The sequence below is a fragment of the Columba livia genome, chromosome 1 (genome assembly GCF_036013475.1).
Source record: "Columba livia isolate bColLiv1 breed racing homer chromosome 1, bColLiv1.pat.W.v2, whole genome shotgun sequence".
Taxonomy (NCBI): domain Eukaryota; kingdom Metazoa; phylum Chordata; class Aves; order Columbiformes; family Columbidae; genus Columba; species Columba livia.
Window position 1 is genome coordinate 208,750,708 of NC_088602.1, and position 16,160 is coordinate 208,766,867.

The 16,160-nt window shown below is 44.9% G+C and overlaps 1 protein-coding gene across 2 annotated transcripts in view; it reads right to left on the minus strand.

Annotated features, from left to right (window-relative positions):
* The window catches only part of PLXNA4 (plexin A4), a 490,888-nt gene that overhangs the window by 72,307 nt on the left and 402,421 nt on the right, over positions 1 to 16,160 (minus strand). For both annotated transcript variants that reach the window (XM_065049321.1, XM_005509327.3), the window contains exons 11-14: positions 11,469 to 11,565; positions 7,695 to 7,885; positions 906 to 1,057; positions 147 to 264 (exon numbers count right to left, since the gene is read on the minus strand). In XM_065049321.1, the coding sequence (XP_064905393.1) occupies positions 147 to 264; positions 906 to 1,057; positions 7,695 to 7,885; positions 11,469 to 11,565 (558 nt within the window). The remainder of the gene's footprint in view (positions 1 to 146; positions 265 to 905; positions 1,058 to 7,694; positions 7,886 to 11,468; positions 11,566 to 16,160) is intronic.

Here is a 16,160-nt window from a genome sequence, read left to right on the forward strand (position 1 = left end):
GAAATGGAAGGAACAACTTGGTGTGCTCAGAACAGCAGTGAAAAGATAAGAAGCTGAGTATGACCAAAGGCAATGAACAAATGCATCAAAGGGAACTAGGGCCTGAGGACCTTCAGGCCCAAGGAGAACTTCTCACAGGAGCTTACCATAAAGTAGTAGAGCTGTGAAGACCTGGCCATGAACTCTGGTTTGCATTCAGCCACGCAGATTTCCACAAATCCAGCATGCTGGCTGGGCTTGGCCTCCCCCATCTCACATACTATCCTGTGGAGAAAACATGAACCAGAATGAAAGTTTGAGGGGTGGTTTGGTGGTGTGAATGAGATGAAGTTGGAGCAAACAGCCCACACTGCTGGGAAATGGACTGCAGTCTCAATCCATCCTCATCTTTCCAATCCAGGATCCACATTGTGGACTAATTCTTTTAAAGACTGATGGCTTTTGGCTGGTGGCACCTGGTGGCGCAAATGCTCAGCTGGTGCAAATCAACATAGCTTCACTTCAATATACAGACAAATACTGGGCTGAGGTCTGACCCCAGGGGGTCTCTCTGTCCTCCAGCCTTGCATGGTGGACAGATTTATAGTTGTAAAGCTTAATGATCACTCCTGTGTGGGATAAGCTGTTTCTCAGGACTGATGTCCCACAAACAGGAATTGAACACTCTTCTGGTGGCTGTTATGTGAAAGACAAAATATAATTTTAGGGTATATGCCATGAGGACCACCTAAATATGCAATCCAAATTCAGTAATAAATGGATTGTTAGCTCCTGAGGTGAGGAACAGCCTCTTCCATTCTTCACTTCCAAGGTTGAGTGAAATGGACTTCTCAGAAGACCCTACAGGTCACAAGGACTGTTATCAGGTGTGCTGTGGCCCAGTGTCTGCCACACACCCAACTTACTGCTCTGCTGGGATGTAGCCTTCCACCAGCGGCTTGCATTCTACTCCAGCCACTTTGACGTGAGATGCAATATCTCTGAACTCCAGCCCCAGATTCTCCCCACGGATGGTCACTTTGGTCCCTCCTTCACGAGGGCCTGTCACTGGGTTGATCTGCAGAAATGAGACAAGAAAAGGGAAGACAATCACACCACCTGTGTAAAGACATCAGCATCCTCTCATGTGAAAGAAGAGGCATATCATGTCTCTGTGACCACTTAGAGACGTTCACAACTACACTAAACAACTGAGGAAGCAAGCCTAGTCCAGATACATCACTAAGGACTAGCTCCCTGCAAATATATCACACATGCATCAACCTCAGAGTATCCAGAATTCTGCCCCAGATCTCTTCTACTCTATCTTGACTACTTGCAAAATATCTGGAGATGAATAGGAGATGATTTCTGGTAGTGCAGGTGAGCTCTGCGCTTTAAAGACATTTGTCATGGAAAGCCAGGAGTGGAAATAAATGGGAGAAAGAAAAAGAAAAGGACACAAATGGCTTCATCCAGTCACTTTAAATCCTAAATTCCCCGCCCAAAGCACAAGGAGTTTTTGATCTGTTCCGGAGGTAGATATTGATCATGCATCACAAACTCAGCTGAAAATGTCCAGAGTTGGAAGGGACCCACAATGATCATCAAGTCCAACCCCTGTCCGTGCACAGGACAACCCCACAGTTCACGCCATGTGTCTGAGGACGTTGTGCAGTCTCTTCTTGAACACTGTCAGGCTTAGGGTCGTGACACCTCCCTGGGGAGCCTGTTCAGTGTCCAGCACCTCTGGGTGAAGAACCTTTTCCTCATGTCTAACCTGACCCTCCCTGGCACATCTTCCTGCCATTCCCTGGGTTCTGTCATTGGTCACTAAAGAGAAGAGCTCAGCCTTGCCCTCCTGCTCCCCTTGTGATGAAGCTGCAGCCCCATGAGCTCTGCCCTCAGTCTCCTCTTCTCCAGGTTGAACAAACTAAGTGATTTTAGCCACTCCTCATATGGCTTCCCCTCCAAACCTTTCACCAACTTTGTAGCCTCTTCTGGACACTCTCCAGTGGCTTTATATCTCCTTTATATCCTTTTTATACTGTGGCACCCAAAACTGCATACAGTGCTCTAGGTGAGGTCACACCAGCGCAGAACAGTAGGATTGCTACGTCTTGCTCAGCAGCGGTTGTTCTGGGCAGAAGAGCCAAAGCACCACTAGGACTCCAGAGCTCACCTCTCCATCCCATTGCAGAGCCTCACCCTCAACCCAGAGCTGTCCAACCTTCTGTGACATTTCTGGCCCACGCAAAGGGGACATGTCCATGGAAAAACATTCTATATTGCATCCGTCACCCTTGTTCAGAGCCAGGTGGAAATTAGCACTGGAGTTGTCTCCTCAACATTGAAACAACACTGAAATCATGGTGTTGGCCCTTAATTATCCCAGTTCCGCCCTTCCAATTAGTCAGCATGCCCAAATGCTTTGCCATAGAACTGACTAGTTGAAAGGAGTTTCAAATGTTGCTTTCAAAGGGTGTTCCCTGCTGCCCACTCAGGATGCCATGGTTGCCATCTGCTAGCGTTGGCTGTGAAGAAGGGGAAATTCCCTGTCTGAGGTCCCTACCCACTGGACGATGGCTCTGCCAACTGGGAATCTAGGGCTGGCAGCCATACCCTTGCTTAGCAGTCAGACTGGCAGGGAACGTCGAGGCACTGGCACGACCAGGGCTGCTCTTGACTGCTTCCCAGCATGAAGTCTGGCACCAAAGTTTGCCTAATTTCTACCCAGAGGCCAATTTTTAGAGGTCAATCTTTAGTAAAAGGAAAAGAATCTCAGAATCACAGAATGTGACCCTGACACCTCTAGGGAATATTTTATTTTAGGATAAAATGCATAGATGAGGTTCTTAGGGACATGATTTAGTGACAGTGTTGGGTTAACTGTTGGACTTGATGATCTTGAGGGTCTTTTCCAACCAAAATGATTCAATGATTCTATGATTTAATTTTAGGTGCCGTGAACCACCTTCTGATAAAATATGCCTTTGCTCTGACTCTACAGGGAACCTGCAGGGGTTAAAATTTTAATAGTATTAAATTATCACAGACAAGTGCTTGGACCTGTACGCTTGTGTAACGTAGACACAACCTCTGCAGCACAAGACCCCTCATGATGGCCTGGTGTCAGGTCCAAAAAACAGACAAATGCCACTTGAACCAACGAAATCAGAACTATGGCAGGCTTATTTCTACTCCAAAAGTCAATAAGATGCTTACGTCCTACAAAGAAAATAGCACAAAATTCATAGATCTGACAGGTGAGATGATTATTTCTCTTGTCTGGAGATTTCACCTTTGGATGGTCTGTGGTGATGAGATTGATAGACAAGTAGAAAATGGATAAAAAGTGAAAGAAAGAGAGAGGCATTTGTGGTTACCTTCCAGGAAATGAGGAAAGTATCTTAAAAATGAGAATGAAAATGGAATTTCTTTTCCAGGAGAAACTAATGCTGACTGTCTCAGTTGGGGACTCAACGTTCAAAATTTGAACTATTTTCTAAAAACAGCAATTCCAAAATATGCTTATTCTGAACCATTAATAAATATCTGTTCAAGTAAAGTTTTCTGTTTGAAATATTTTGCTGATGTCAGTTAATTCTTCGCTGACAAAACACTTTATATGAATGCAAACTAATATGTACTCAAAATGACAAAAGAAAGATAAACTAAAATTACCGTATTTCAGTTTATTTCCTTATGTATTAGACGCATTTTATAAGAGAACTGAGTTCTCCATGAAATATTTTGGTTCTGTTTCATGGTATTAAACTTACTATCAAATGGTTTTCACTTGTTCTAGTAAGGTAGGTGTCTAGTAAGGCAAGTCTGTGGTTAATTAGGGCTCATCTATGCTTGAAAGAGCTTGCCAGCATGGGAAATACATCTCACAGCAGGTCAAAAGAGGACTTCTTTTTTTCTCATATGACTAATGTCATTACCCTGAATAAAAGAAGGTGTAATGGTGAAAAGGAATATCTTCCTAGAAAAGACCTTTTCTTTAGAACTAGGGGTGAATTTGAGACAAAAGCTTCACTGTAGAAGTGACCAAAAACCTCAATGGAAACATTCTCATTCTCCTTCTGTCACTGTCTAAAGTACCAGATTCTTAAAAATTCTTGCTGTGATGCAAAAAAGCATCACTGGGTAACTTCCCAGATTGAAACCATCACAACACCTCTGAACCTCACCCTGTGCTGTTTTAATTTATAAAGTCCAGCTTAAAAACCACTTATTTCCTTAAAACAGGAAGGCCTGGGATTCTCCCAGGCGCATGTGGGAGATTCTTTAACCCCAACCCATGGCATTCCCGCAGAAGTTTAAATGTTACTGTGCTGTTTTCACAGTGAAAGAAAAGGACCCTGTTTCTATTTCAGGTGCAAAAATGTGGAACAAGACCTGACAGTTTTGGAGAGGAATACCCAAGTAAGGAAAGAAAAGCTTCCAGGAAATCTCAGCTTTCTCTTGCAGACCCAGAGCTGTGACACTACATCAGAATTTATGCCTTCTGCTCGTACCAGCCTAATGCTGCAGCTTGTCACGCTGAAAGGAGGGTTTGTGGCTCAGTGGGTCTTCAAATGAAAAAATCATAGGACTGTTTGGATTGAAGGGACATCTTCACCAGCTCAGGTTGCTCAGAGCCCTGTCCAGCCCAGACTGGGATGTATCCAGGGATGGGACATCCACCACCTCTCTGGGCAACATGGGCCAGGCTCTCACCACCCTCATTGTAAAAAATTTCCTCATCATGTCTAGCCTGAATCTCCCCTCCTTTAGTTTAAAATCATGACCCCTTGCCCTATCACAATAGACCCCGTTAAAAGTCTGTCCCCATCTTTCTTACAGGCCCCTTTTAAGCACTGAAAGGCTACAATAAAGTCTCCCCGGAGCTTCTCTTCTCCAGCTGAACACCCCAACTCCCTCAGCCTGTCCTCCCAGCAGAGCTGTTCCAGCATCGGATCATTCCTGGGGCTCCTCTGGCCCCTCTCCAGCAGGTCCATGTGTGTCCTGTGCTGAGGACTCAGAGCTGGACCAGCACTGCAGAGGGGTCTCACCAGAGTGGAGCAGAGGGGCAGAATCACCTCCCTCCACCTGCTGCCCACGCTCCTTGTGATGAAGCCCGGGGTACCATTTGCCTTCTAGATTGCAAGAGCACATTGATTAAATCCTTTAATTTCACTGAGTGGCAGTATAAATGCAGGAGCTAGTAAGTAAATACAGGTTATGGGAAGCTCTGTGCTGGGTGGTTGTGTGTGCCTGTGCAAGTGTGAGTACACGTGTTGTTTCTCCCCCTTCGCTTGCACAGATATTACACTGGCTCCTTGCCTGGGTATACGTGCTCTTACAAACCACTCCAGACCTACCATTAGCTGCAATATAGATCCAGTCACTTGAGATTACTTCCATGCTAATGGCTCAGAAAACAGACTTTACAAGAGCTACTTATGATTGCACCAGACAGTTGGAATATTTCATGAGCGAATATTGCAATGATCTGTTTGAGCTTTGGGAGCTGTTGGAGCAAATAGCAGAAGAATTAGAAGTACATCTCTTCTGGAGCTGTAGGGTGGAGAGTGAGTGCTTTGCACTTTATAAAGAGACTGTAGATGAAGGGTTGGGGTCAAAGCCTGGCAGAAAAATGTGGATGGGCTTTCAGAACGTCATGCTACTGCATGGTCAGGTATTTGTATTATCGACTTCTGCTTTAGTTGGTCATCCATTAGCTTCCCAATACCAAATTCTATGAATCTATGCAAAATTTCTGAATCTTTCCTAAGCTTTGAGAATCTGAAAAGATTAAAAAACTTTCCCTCAGCTCCCAATAATTTTCAATGCCTCAAATCTGAACTTTTAGATGTACTTGCTGTCTGAGTCTGGTTTCAGAGGTTTAGGTGAGTTGAAAATTACCAGCCCTGGATAACTCCAATTGTGATGGAGATCTCCATGATGGAAACATCAGAATGAGCCTGGTGCTCCAGCACCCACCTGAGTGAGTAGTTTGGGGATTAATGAATAACAGGAAGACAGATGAAAACACAGCAAGAGGGGTTCCTTTCAGTGGCATCTAAGAAAAAGATTTTACCCAACCTTTGCTTTCACAAAACTCTGGTGCATGGACATTAGCTTAGGGCTTGTCCATAACACCCACACTTTTTGATTCTTAAATGAATACAATTGAAAAAGCCTGCCTGCCTTCCTTCCTCTTTCTTTTCTTTTCTTTTCTTTTCTTTTCTTTTCTTTTCTTTTCTTTTCTTTTCTTTTCTTTTCTTTTCTTTTCTTTTCTTTTCTTTTCTTTTCTTTTCTTTTCTTTTCTTTTCTTTCTTTCTCCCTTCCTCCCTCCCTTTCTTTCTTCCTTCCTTCCTTTTCCTTCCTTCCTTCCTTCCTTCCTTCCTTCCTTCCTTCCTTCCTTCCTCCCTCCCTCCCTCCCTTCTTTCCTTCTTTCTCATAAAATAACCCACCTAATTATTCAAATTAAACCACAACTGTGGAGGCTGGATTTTCTTCCTTTACATTTCCCTGTATCTTTTCTGTCTTATTTTCCTCCTTGCTTTTCTCATTTGCAAAATAAGCCTCTAGCCACCCTGAAAGGTTGCTCGTGTTAACTAAGGTGTGGTGATCGAGAAATGCTTAAGGCAGGATGTAGTTGGTAGAGAAGGAGCCCTCGTTTCCGAGGCTCAGATCTGTCCTGCTGCCTACCCTGTGACCCTGAAAATGGTGCTCGTCATTATGGCAAGGGCATCCTAAGACAGCAGACAAAAATCACTGTAGATGAGCCTTGATTTTTCTCCTCTTCCTTCTTTCTCTTCCTCTGCTCCCTCTCTCTATGTTTTTTCTATTATCTCCCCTTTGTACTGTTGCCCCAGCTCTTCCTTTGACCCAGTCAACACATTCAATAGGAAACCTTCTAAAGAACACACGCCTGCTGCAGGTCCTTCCCCCCAACCTTGCCCTCATACTCTCATAATGGGACTGTTCCAACCTTCATTTAGTCCAGGCTTCATTCTGTCTCTTCTTGAGCCTCCAGAGGAGGAAAGCAACAACTCTACAGGGCTCTGTTTGCTTTATGGGGACTTCTTTCACCACGCAAAGTCAGCCAGGCAAACAGAAAAGCATTATCCTGCTGGAGTCAGTGGAGTCTTGTTTCTTTCTGCACATTGACTTTGTCCATGTCATGCTATTGGCATGCATGAACTACAACCTGACCTCTTCCTTGACCTTCTGTCAGCAAAGCTCAAAACACTCTGGGACCACTCAACATCTTCTCAACCAGATTAGTTTCAAGAGACACTTGGGCTCATTTGATTACCCTCACATCATCCCTTTGAGATGCCCCAGAGCATCTTGTCTCACCTTCAGCTGCTCCTAAAGGCTTCGTGTCACATCTGCGAGCCCTGTGTGGGCAGCTCAGATGTTCCGCAGTTCCTCAGACTGCGCTAGTAAATCTTGTTTGTGCAACTGACTCATGTCCACGTTGACTTTGGTGGAAACTCTGACACGCTGCTCTTCCCTTTGTTGTAGACACCTGAAGTTGTATGCCTACCTTTGAAGCCCACCATGGCCTCCCATCCCCAAATTTCCTGAGGCTTTGCCTGACCTAGCAGAACTCAGTCTTGACCTTCCCCTCATCAACTCAAAGACACATCACAAAAATAAACCAAGGAAAAGGTACGAGAGGAAATACTCCAGCTTCTTGCAAATCCATGACTTACATCTGTGATCTTGGGGTTGGTGCATTTGCCCTTGGTGCTGGACAACTCCAACCACTGACTGTCCTGAACCGGGCAGTGTTGCTTCAGCGTGCACTGGTTCTGCCCCTCGCACCAGCCACACTCGAAGTCTGGGTCGGCTTTCAGGCAGAGTCCACAGCTGTCCCGCATGGCCCCGCACTTGTACAGGTGAACTGGAGGGACAGTAAAACAGAGAGGACCTGAGAGACACAGAGACAGCATGGGAGAGCGGTGGGGTGTCAGAGGGCAGAATGAGAAGCGAGAGAGGGGAAGGTGTCCTGGGCTGCTCATCCCAGGAGATGGATGGGACCTCTCCAGGGGGGCAAATAATGGGAGGGAAGAAAATGCTTACATCCTTCTTTAAATAAACTACACTTGTCAGAGCTCATCCCTCATGCAAGGTAATTTGGAAGCTGAGGGCAGAAGAAAGGTTGCTGCCCTCAATAAGGTGATGGGCTGCAAGCAGGAGGTTTGGAGGAAAAGTGCTTAAGAAGTGACTCAGCCTCAGTCCCTTCCTTTTTCAGATTTAGCCTGAATGCCACATATTGACACCTATAACCCAGTCTCAGGCTCCGATCTTCATCCTAGAACGAATTTTTAGACATCGTCTACCCACAGCTTAAACTTGGGGATTTGTCTGGTGTGAAACTACGGAGAACTGGGTGCTAAAGTGATACTGCTCACGTTTTCCCCTTAACAGAAATCCTAAGAAAAAATAGTAAATCGACAATGGTTCCCTATGAGGCTGAATCCAGGGATTCACAACCAGCTTTTGCCCCTCCTTCTGCTTCAGAAATTCAGTTTGCCTTACACTTTGAAATACTAAGTTGATCCTCCTGTAATACAGACAGCAATGATTAATGCTTAGCTCCTTCTTGGGCTAAGTGATTAGAAGCAATCAAAGCTTTTTTTTTTTCCCAAATAAAGCCTGAAAACATTGCAGTCCTCCTACAAAATAAGATTATGTTATTTATTCTGATTTTACAGATGTGTAAATTGAGGCTTGGGTTGCACAGGGGGCTGATAGCACAAGTCTCCTCCCTGAAGATGAAGGTGGCAGAATTTAGGCCTTCAGACTTGCTTTTTTTTTCTGTATTTGTGGGGGTGTTGTTGGATTTCTTTGTGAGACTGGGGATTTTCCATTTGTGCTTCTGCTTTGCTGTGTCAGTAGGTGACTGAAGTCTTGTCTCTGGTTATTGCTATACACAATCCCAAAGCTCAAAGGCTTTGGATATGTGTGTTGAAAAGCTCTGGCTGTCTTTTCGTAACTGCACCCTAGAAGTCAGCAAACACTGAACAATGCAAGGAAAATCTCAGGAACCTTTTATTTTCTCCAGGTTGGGTGCAAGAAAAATTTGCCAAACATCTGTCAATCACAGTGTACTATAGGCTTCCTGGGATACAGCGTTTTTCTTAATTTTCTGTTAAATTTCCTCAAATTTGCTGAGTTGCTCAGCTTCCAGTGATATCAGTAAGTATCTCTGCAGGCCTCGTTTAGTTCAGCCTTTCAGCCTATCAGCCCAGTACAGGTGATGCTGGCTATGACAGTAATGGCCTTTTGGTTGCTTGAAGGTGTTGTACCCCAGCAGAACCGCACTTAGAAAGGTGGTGGACCTAATCCTGCCTCTACCTCTCAGGTTTCCAAAGAAGAAGGTCTGCTTATTTGCAACACTGCCAGAAGTCCTGCCAGGGCTTTGTGTTTCTTGTAGCCACTACCTTTATGCTATTAAATAAAGCTCTGTGTCCTCAAGAGCATATGATACGTCTCAATGTGATATATCCATGTGCACATGCCTTAGCTCTCCTCCTGACCCAAAACATGATGGGGTCATCCAAAGTACTCATTTGGGGTAGCTGCCAGCCAGTGCCACTTCCCAAATTTTTCCAAATAGTTACTTACAAACTTTTGGGTTCGTGTCATCTACTGGACTGGGCACTGGGGAGGCCAAAGTTCAAATCCTGGGGTCAGTTTTGGGCCCTTCATGACAAGAAAGACCTTGAGGTGCTGGAGCAAGTTGAGAGAAGGGAATGGAGCTGAAAAAGGGGCTGGAGCACAAGTGTGATGGGAGCAGCTGAGGGACCTGGGGGTTTAAGCTGGAGAACAGGAGCTGAGGGGAGACCTTCTGATCTCTGAACTGCCTGAAAGGAGCTTGGAGCCAGGGGCGGTCGGGCTCTGCTCCCAAGGGAAAACACCAGGATGAGAGGAAACAGACTCAAGTTGTGCCAGGGGAGGTTTAGATTGGGTATTAGGAAAAAAAAAAAAATCCAGAAAAGGGTTGTTGGGCATTGGAACAGGCTGCCCAGGGCAGTGGTGGAGTCACCATCCCTGGAGGGGTTTAAAAGATGCGTACGTGAGGTTCTTAGGGACATGGTTTAGTGGTGGACTTGGCAGTGGTAGCATAATGGTTGGATTTTATGATCTTAAAGGTCTTTTCCAATCTAAATGATTCTATTATTCTATAATAACCCAATAACTTTTACCAGACTGAGCTAAAGACTAAGCACCACAGACAAATCTTGAATTCATCCCCTGGTCTGGTTTACATCACCAGCACAGAAATGCCTACAGAGAGAGGCTGGCAGTGCAAACATGGGCTGTGCCATGCTGCTGGATGCCAGAGCTAGACAATGGTCTCCAGCCTGTTGTGTTTACTGAGTGGATTTAATCTCCAAAAGCCACAGTTTTGGGGAAGATAGTGCAGGACCTTTTGCATTCAGACTGGGTGTTAAAACCCACTGGCTATTTAAATTAGCAGAGAAAGACATCACAGCAGTTGGTACAGGGAAAGAAGGACAAGAGGGGGTCATGCTGTGAGGAGAAGAGTTGCTTTCTGTATTGCTCTCTGGCTTTAATGTGGTTTTGGTGAAAACCTCACCCACCAACCCTCAGCATTAGAATGGGTGTGGAATAGTGTGAGAGGACCAAGGGAGTACCTGATGGGCAGAAATGGAGTCGGGGATGTGGAAAGTGTCCAAGAAAAGAGAAAGTAAAGCAAGGGAGGGAGAAACTTCTGGGAGGTGGCGATGTGAGAAGGAGAGAATCCAGAAATGCAGAGTAGCCAAGAGGAGAGGTTGCCTGGGGAAAAGGTCTCAGTGTGGCTGAGGGTGGTGGACAAGAAGGATCTGGATGTGAATGGACTACCCATCTCCACCAAAAATGCTCTAGGGTCATGGCTGGGCATGCAACATCCCTCTGTGAATGACACATCAATCATGTGCCATTGGTGGTAGTTAAATGGAGACTGGCTCTGGGCAGGAGGTGGTTTTCAGTCTTTGGCCATTAAAATTTTCTTTTGTTCAACCTTTTCCCACTGGCAAGCAGCAGCTTTTCCCCTCCCCCTCTCCCTTCTCCTGTTCATTACTACATTGCCTCTGAGAAGAGACCATCCGCTCTTCTGGCATGTTAACTTGAAGAGCATCACTGCAGGAGAAATAAAGAGACGGGAGAAGCTAGAGCAGGAGAGGCATAAAAACAAGACACAAAAATGCGGGGAGAAGCAGGAGGCAAAGATGATGAAGGAAGAGAGAAAGCGATACAAATGAGAGGGAGAGTCATATTTCTCAGGTGCAAAGAGAGAAGTGTGGGGTGGGAAACACAAAGCACACACAAAAAAAAATTGGTAATTTGCAGAGTGAAGAGAACAAGGATGCACCAGACAGCACAGGGAGATGGTGACGGCTTTGTTAAGTGTAGGGAGAGATGTGGCCTGTTGCTAAGGTTACCGCTTCCAAGGACAAGTTGAAATAACTCTTTACCTTTGTTCTGTGCTGGGTTGTCAATGTTGAAATTCCCGTTCCACACAACCGTCAGCTCCACCGGTAGGCTGTTAATCTCCATTCCTTCGTATGAATACTAGAAGTGAGAGAGCAAAAAAAAAAAAAACAAAAAACAAACCCAGACTTACATGGTGCCCAAAAGTGGGGAGGGGATGGGATGAGATGAGGCAAGAGGTGGTGCTGCAAGTTGTGAACAAGATAAATGGAGCTGTCACCTACCTCCTTACCAGCCATTACCCACCAGAAAGCCGCGGGATGCTCTCAAAGTTGTGATTCTCAGTGGAGAAAGCCGTGTCCCTTTCAATAACCTACTTAGCCATTGGGTGAATATTCTGCAATTTGAACATCATTGCGTGTGATGGGACATATCCTGGAAATCTGCCTCCCAGTTGTTGAGAACAGCCCTGAAGAATACTTTGCCAACTCCTGGGTGAACCTCTAAGGTGGATAATATGCATTACGGGTCTATGATCCAAATATACCTCTGCTGTGTACTCCATAGATGCTGAGCATATATGTAAGGTTATCTGCACTAGTGATATTTTGAAGAAATCTTGGCAGCTGAGTGAGGTCTCAGAAAGCAGGGAACAGGTATACCATGGAAACACCTTAAAAAGGGGAAAATTGAAGTTCTGTGTAATTACAAACCTGTCATCTTAACTTGGCTTCCCAGAAAGAAAGTACATCAAATTATTAAACAATCAATTTATAAGCACCTGCAAGATGATAAGGTGATAAAAATCAGCCAGCATAGATTTGTCAAGAACAAATTGTGTCAACCCAATCTAATTTCCTTTTTTGACAGCCTTAATGGCTTTGTGGATAAAGGGGAGGCAGCAGATGTGATTTATCTTGATTTCAGTAGAGTATTTGCTACTGTCCTACAGGACATTCCCATAAACAAACTAGGGAAATATGATCTAAAAGAAGCCACCATAAGGTATATGCAAAAGCTGCCAAAAAGCGGTTAAAAGAAGTTAAGCAATTCAATGTCAGGCTGGAAGGGCGTTTCAAATGGAGTATTGTTCTGGGTCTGGCGTTATTCTGTATTTTACTACTGACTTGGATGATAGACTACAGATTTTGTGAATGACAATGTGGGAAAGGGTGCAACAATATCCAAAAGTGGGGTTAAGAATTCAAAACAAACTTGACAAATTGCAGAATGGGGCCAAAATCAACAAAGTGAAATTCAATACAGGCAAGTACCAAGAATTCTTCAGTAGGAGGAATTGATGCAAACAAATACAAAATTGGAGTGACTGGGCAGTGCTGCAGGGAAGGGTCTGGGGACTACTGAAGATCACAAACAGATTGTGAATCAACAATGCCATATTGCTGCCAAAAAAAGCATTAAATCTCATTTGAGGATGTGCTAGATAGTGTTTGTTACATACATAAGCCCCAGGAGGCAATTTTTTTTCCCTACTCAGAACAAGAAAGGCTTCAGCTGGAGTAAGGGGTATCCAGTGTCCAAAAATATTAAGAAAGCCATAGAAATCTTCTGAGAGAGTTGGACAGACTTAAACAAACACATGTCAGGCACAGTCAGAGCACACAGATCTGGCCTTAGTGAGGAAATGGAAGCCATTCTCTGGAGTCTCTCTGACACATGGTGTTTAGTGTATTTTTTCATCCAGATTTTGTTTCATCATAAGCCGGTTCACACAGGGTTCATCCTGCCACCCATCAGATCCCACTGCCCACCTCCATCAACAGATTCATCCAACATTTAACCAAAAAGCCTCATAATGGGAGAGGAGATGACTGCTTAAAGGACAGAAGGGGAACAAGGCAAGAAAAGGAGAGACATGGGGAAGAAATTTTTTAGAGTGAGGGTGGTAAAACACTGACCCAGGTTGGCCAGAGAGGTGGTGGATGCCCCATCCCTGGGAACATCCCAGGCCAGGCTGGACGGGGCTCTGAGAAACCTGATCTGGTGAAGATGTCCCTGCTCATGGCAGGGGTGGCACTGGATGAGCTTAGAAGGTCCCTTCCAACCCAAACTATTCTATCATTCTATGATTTTATGTTTGCTACTATTGCTGATCACAATGCATATAGGCATTTACCCTCCTGAAATCAGGAATCTCTCACTCCAGTGAGATCTACAGTGGGACAAACTCCCACATTTAAAGAAAAAGGTGGTTTCCCCACTACAAGATTAAACACAATTCAGTAAGCTGTCTGGTTTGGTTGGTGACATCTTAGAGACCACTGAAGAGTTCCCCATCACTCAAAGTCTCAGCGTGGTTTTCCACAGAGATGCCAAAGCTCTGAGGCTTTAGAGGCAGGTTTTTCTGTATCCGTTAATTGCCGTATAATTGCGGACTAAATCGTATACGGTGATTTCTGTCCATTACAGCAGAGTGAGTGCTAGTTGAACGGTAATTTCTCTTTGGACAAACTAAATGCAATCAGCCAGTAATCTGCAAGACCCTGTGATTACAGTCTAGTTGTAGGGTATTTCTGGGTATACGCTTTGTGGTTACCATGGAAGTAAAGAGCAGCCGCAGTTTAGCAGAGTCCTTCGCAATAGGGCTGTACCCACCAGTCCCTTTCAGTATTAGCATTTTTATGACACTTCTCAGTGTCACCGCCAGCAAGATGCAAGATGATGTGGAGCCGCTTGGACTCACAACACTGGCTTTTCACAGCATTTTGGAGCTAAGAGCAAGGATGGGGAGACAGCAGTGGGAAGGAAAATGCCTGAAAAGTAGAGAATAATTAATCTTCTGCCACTCAGGAGCTTTGCAAATGCTCGCTTTGCACATCGCTTCACAAATGCTGATTGGGAATTGGAAAGAGAATATATTCAGAAGCAGTGGTCACCCTTAAGTCAGAAGGTGAGTCTGTAGGTGCCCGAGAAAGTGCTACTATCTGCCTCAGGAGAGCCTCGTGTGTGTTGGGATTTAGCTGTTAGAAGGGCTGCCAAGGGACAGGCAGCTGAAGTCTCCCAGAGCCTTTCATCACTCTCTATAACTACCTGAAAGGAAGTTATAGCCAGGTGGGGATTGGTCTCTTCTCCCAGGCAGTTAGCAATAGGACAAGGGGCCATGGGCTTCAACTCTGCCAGGGGAAATTTAGGCTGGATGTTAGAAAGAAATTCTTTACAGAGAGAGTGGTCAGGCATTGGAATGGCTGCCCAGGGAGGTGCTGGACTCACCATCCCTGGAGGTTTTTAAACTGAGATTGGACATGGCACTTAGTGCCATGATCTAGTAAACGGACTAGAGTTGGACCAAGGGTTGGACTCGATGATATCTGAGGTCTTTTCCAACCCAGTCGATTCTGTGATTCTGTGATTCTGTGATTCATCCCACCAAGGAAACCAGTGCCAGCAGCAGGAGCCCAGCTGGGATTTTAGATCTTATCTGTCTGCGGCACTGGGGGGCAAACACATATTAGATTTGTTAACTCAACAGACTTGATCCACAACTGGAAATGGATGCAAGGGAATAGACGACAGGATCCCCCATGGATTAGTTCCAAGGAGGAAGGCACCTGGGTCTGGAATGAGGATGCTCTGCATGTCTGGACCACTCAGACAGCTCGTGGGTTGAACGGAAGCAAAACAGAGTGATTTGCAAAGTTACTGCGAGTAAATGTTCCATCCTCTTTAGACCACAGGAGATGCTAAGTCATTGTGACCCCTGTTCAAAGTCCACTGAACTCAACAGGAGTCTTTGAAAAGGATTCTCTCAGTTGTAACAATAAGATGGATATACTCTTTAGAGAAAAAAAAGAGGATAGTGTATCCATCTTCAGGACTAACAGCAGAGCCTCCCAGATATTCCTGCTAAGAGGATTCATAGCATTAGGGTTTGTAGATATATACTGGCTTGCACAGCTTTCTCCAGCACAGGCAAAATCGCTGAAAAGATGTAAATCTGACTCCTAAGTCTGCAAAATCTGGGCACCCACCATGCAAATCAAATCAAAGCAGAAAATTACAGGCAGTTTGAAGGTCCAATCTGAGAAAGGGAGGCTGCCCTTCCAGAAAGGCAGACTGGCTCTCACCAGGAAATGCCAACAAGCTGCTGGAAGGAGCTGTTGCAGTTCACAGGAACAGAATAGTGTGTTTTCAGATCCAAGGTACCAGTTCTTTGTCTCTTAAACTTTTCACCTTTATCAGATACTCCTGCAACATGGGCTGAACCCCTCACAAAATTGGCCATTTTGCCATGTTGTTATCAGTTTAATATATTGTATGCAAGCTACTACAAACACATTGACTGTCTACTGGAATTCTCTGTCCTTGGGCCAAGATGATGACTGCAAAATCACAGTTATCAGTTATGCAAACATTAGCTGACTTCATGGAAAGATACTTTGCATTTCAGAGATCTACAAATTCCCAGCTCCTCTGGGCATCCCATTCTACAGGCACCCTGAGTTAAAGAATCTCAGCTTCCCAGACCTCTGAGCTATGTGGTTTGTGCAAATCCACAGCCATGCTTGAGCTCTTGCTGCATCCTGCTGGGATGTTGTATCACCAGGTAAAGCCCTTTGATAGTTTGGCTTGGGCACATGTAGGATGATAAACCAACACAATGTTTCCCCCTTGTATCTCAAGTGTGTCCGATAGCAGGGGAACATCTGCAGACAAACAGCATTTTAGTAGTATTTTGGTGTTAGTCTGTTTTCCCTGACAGCACAAAAACCAATGCT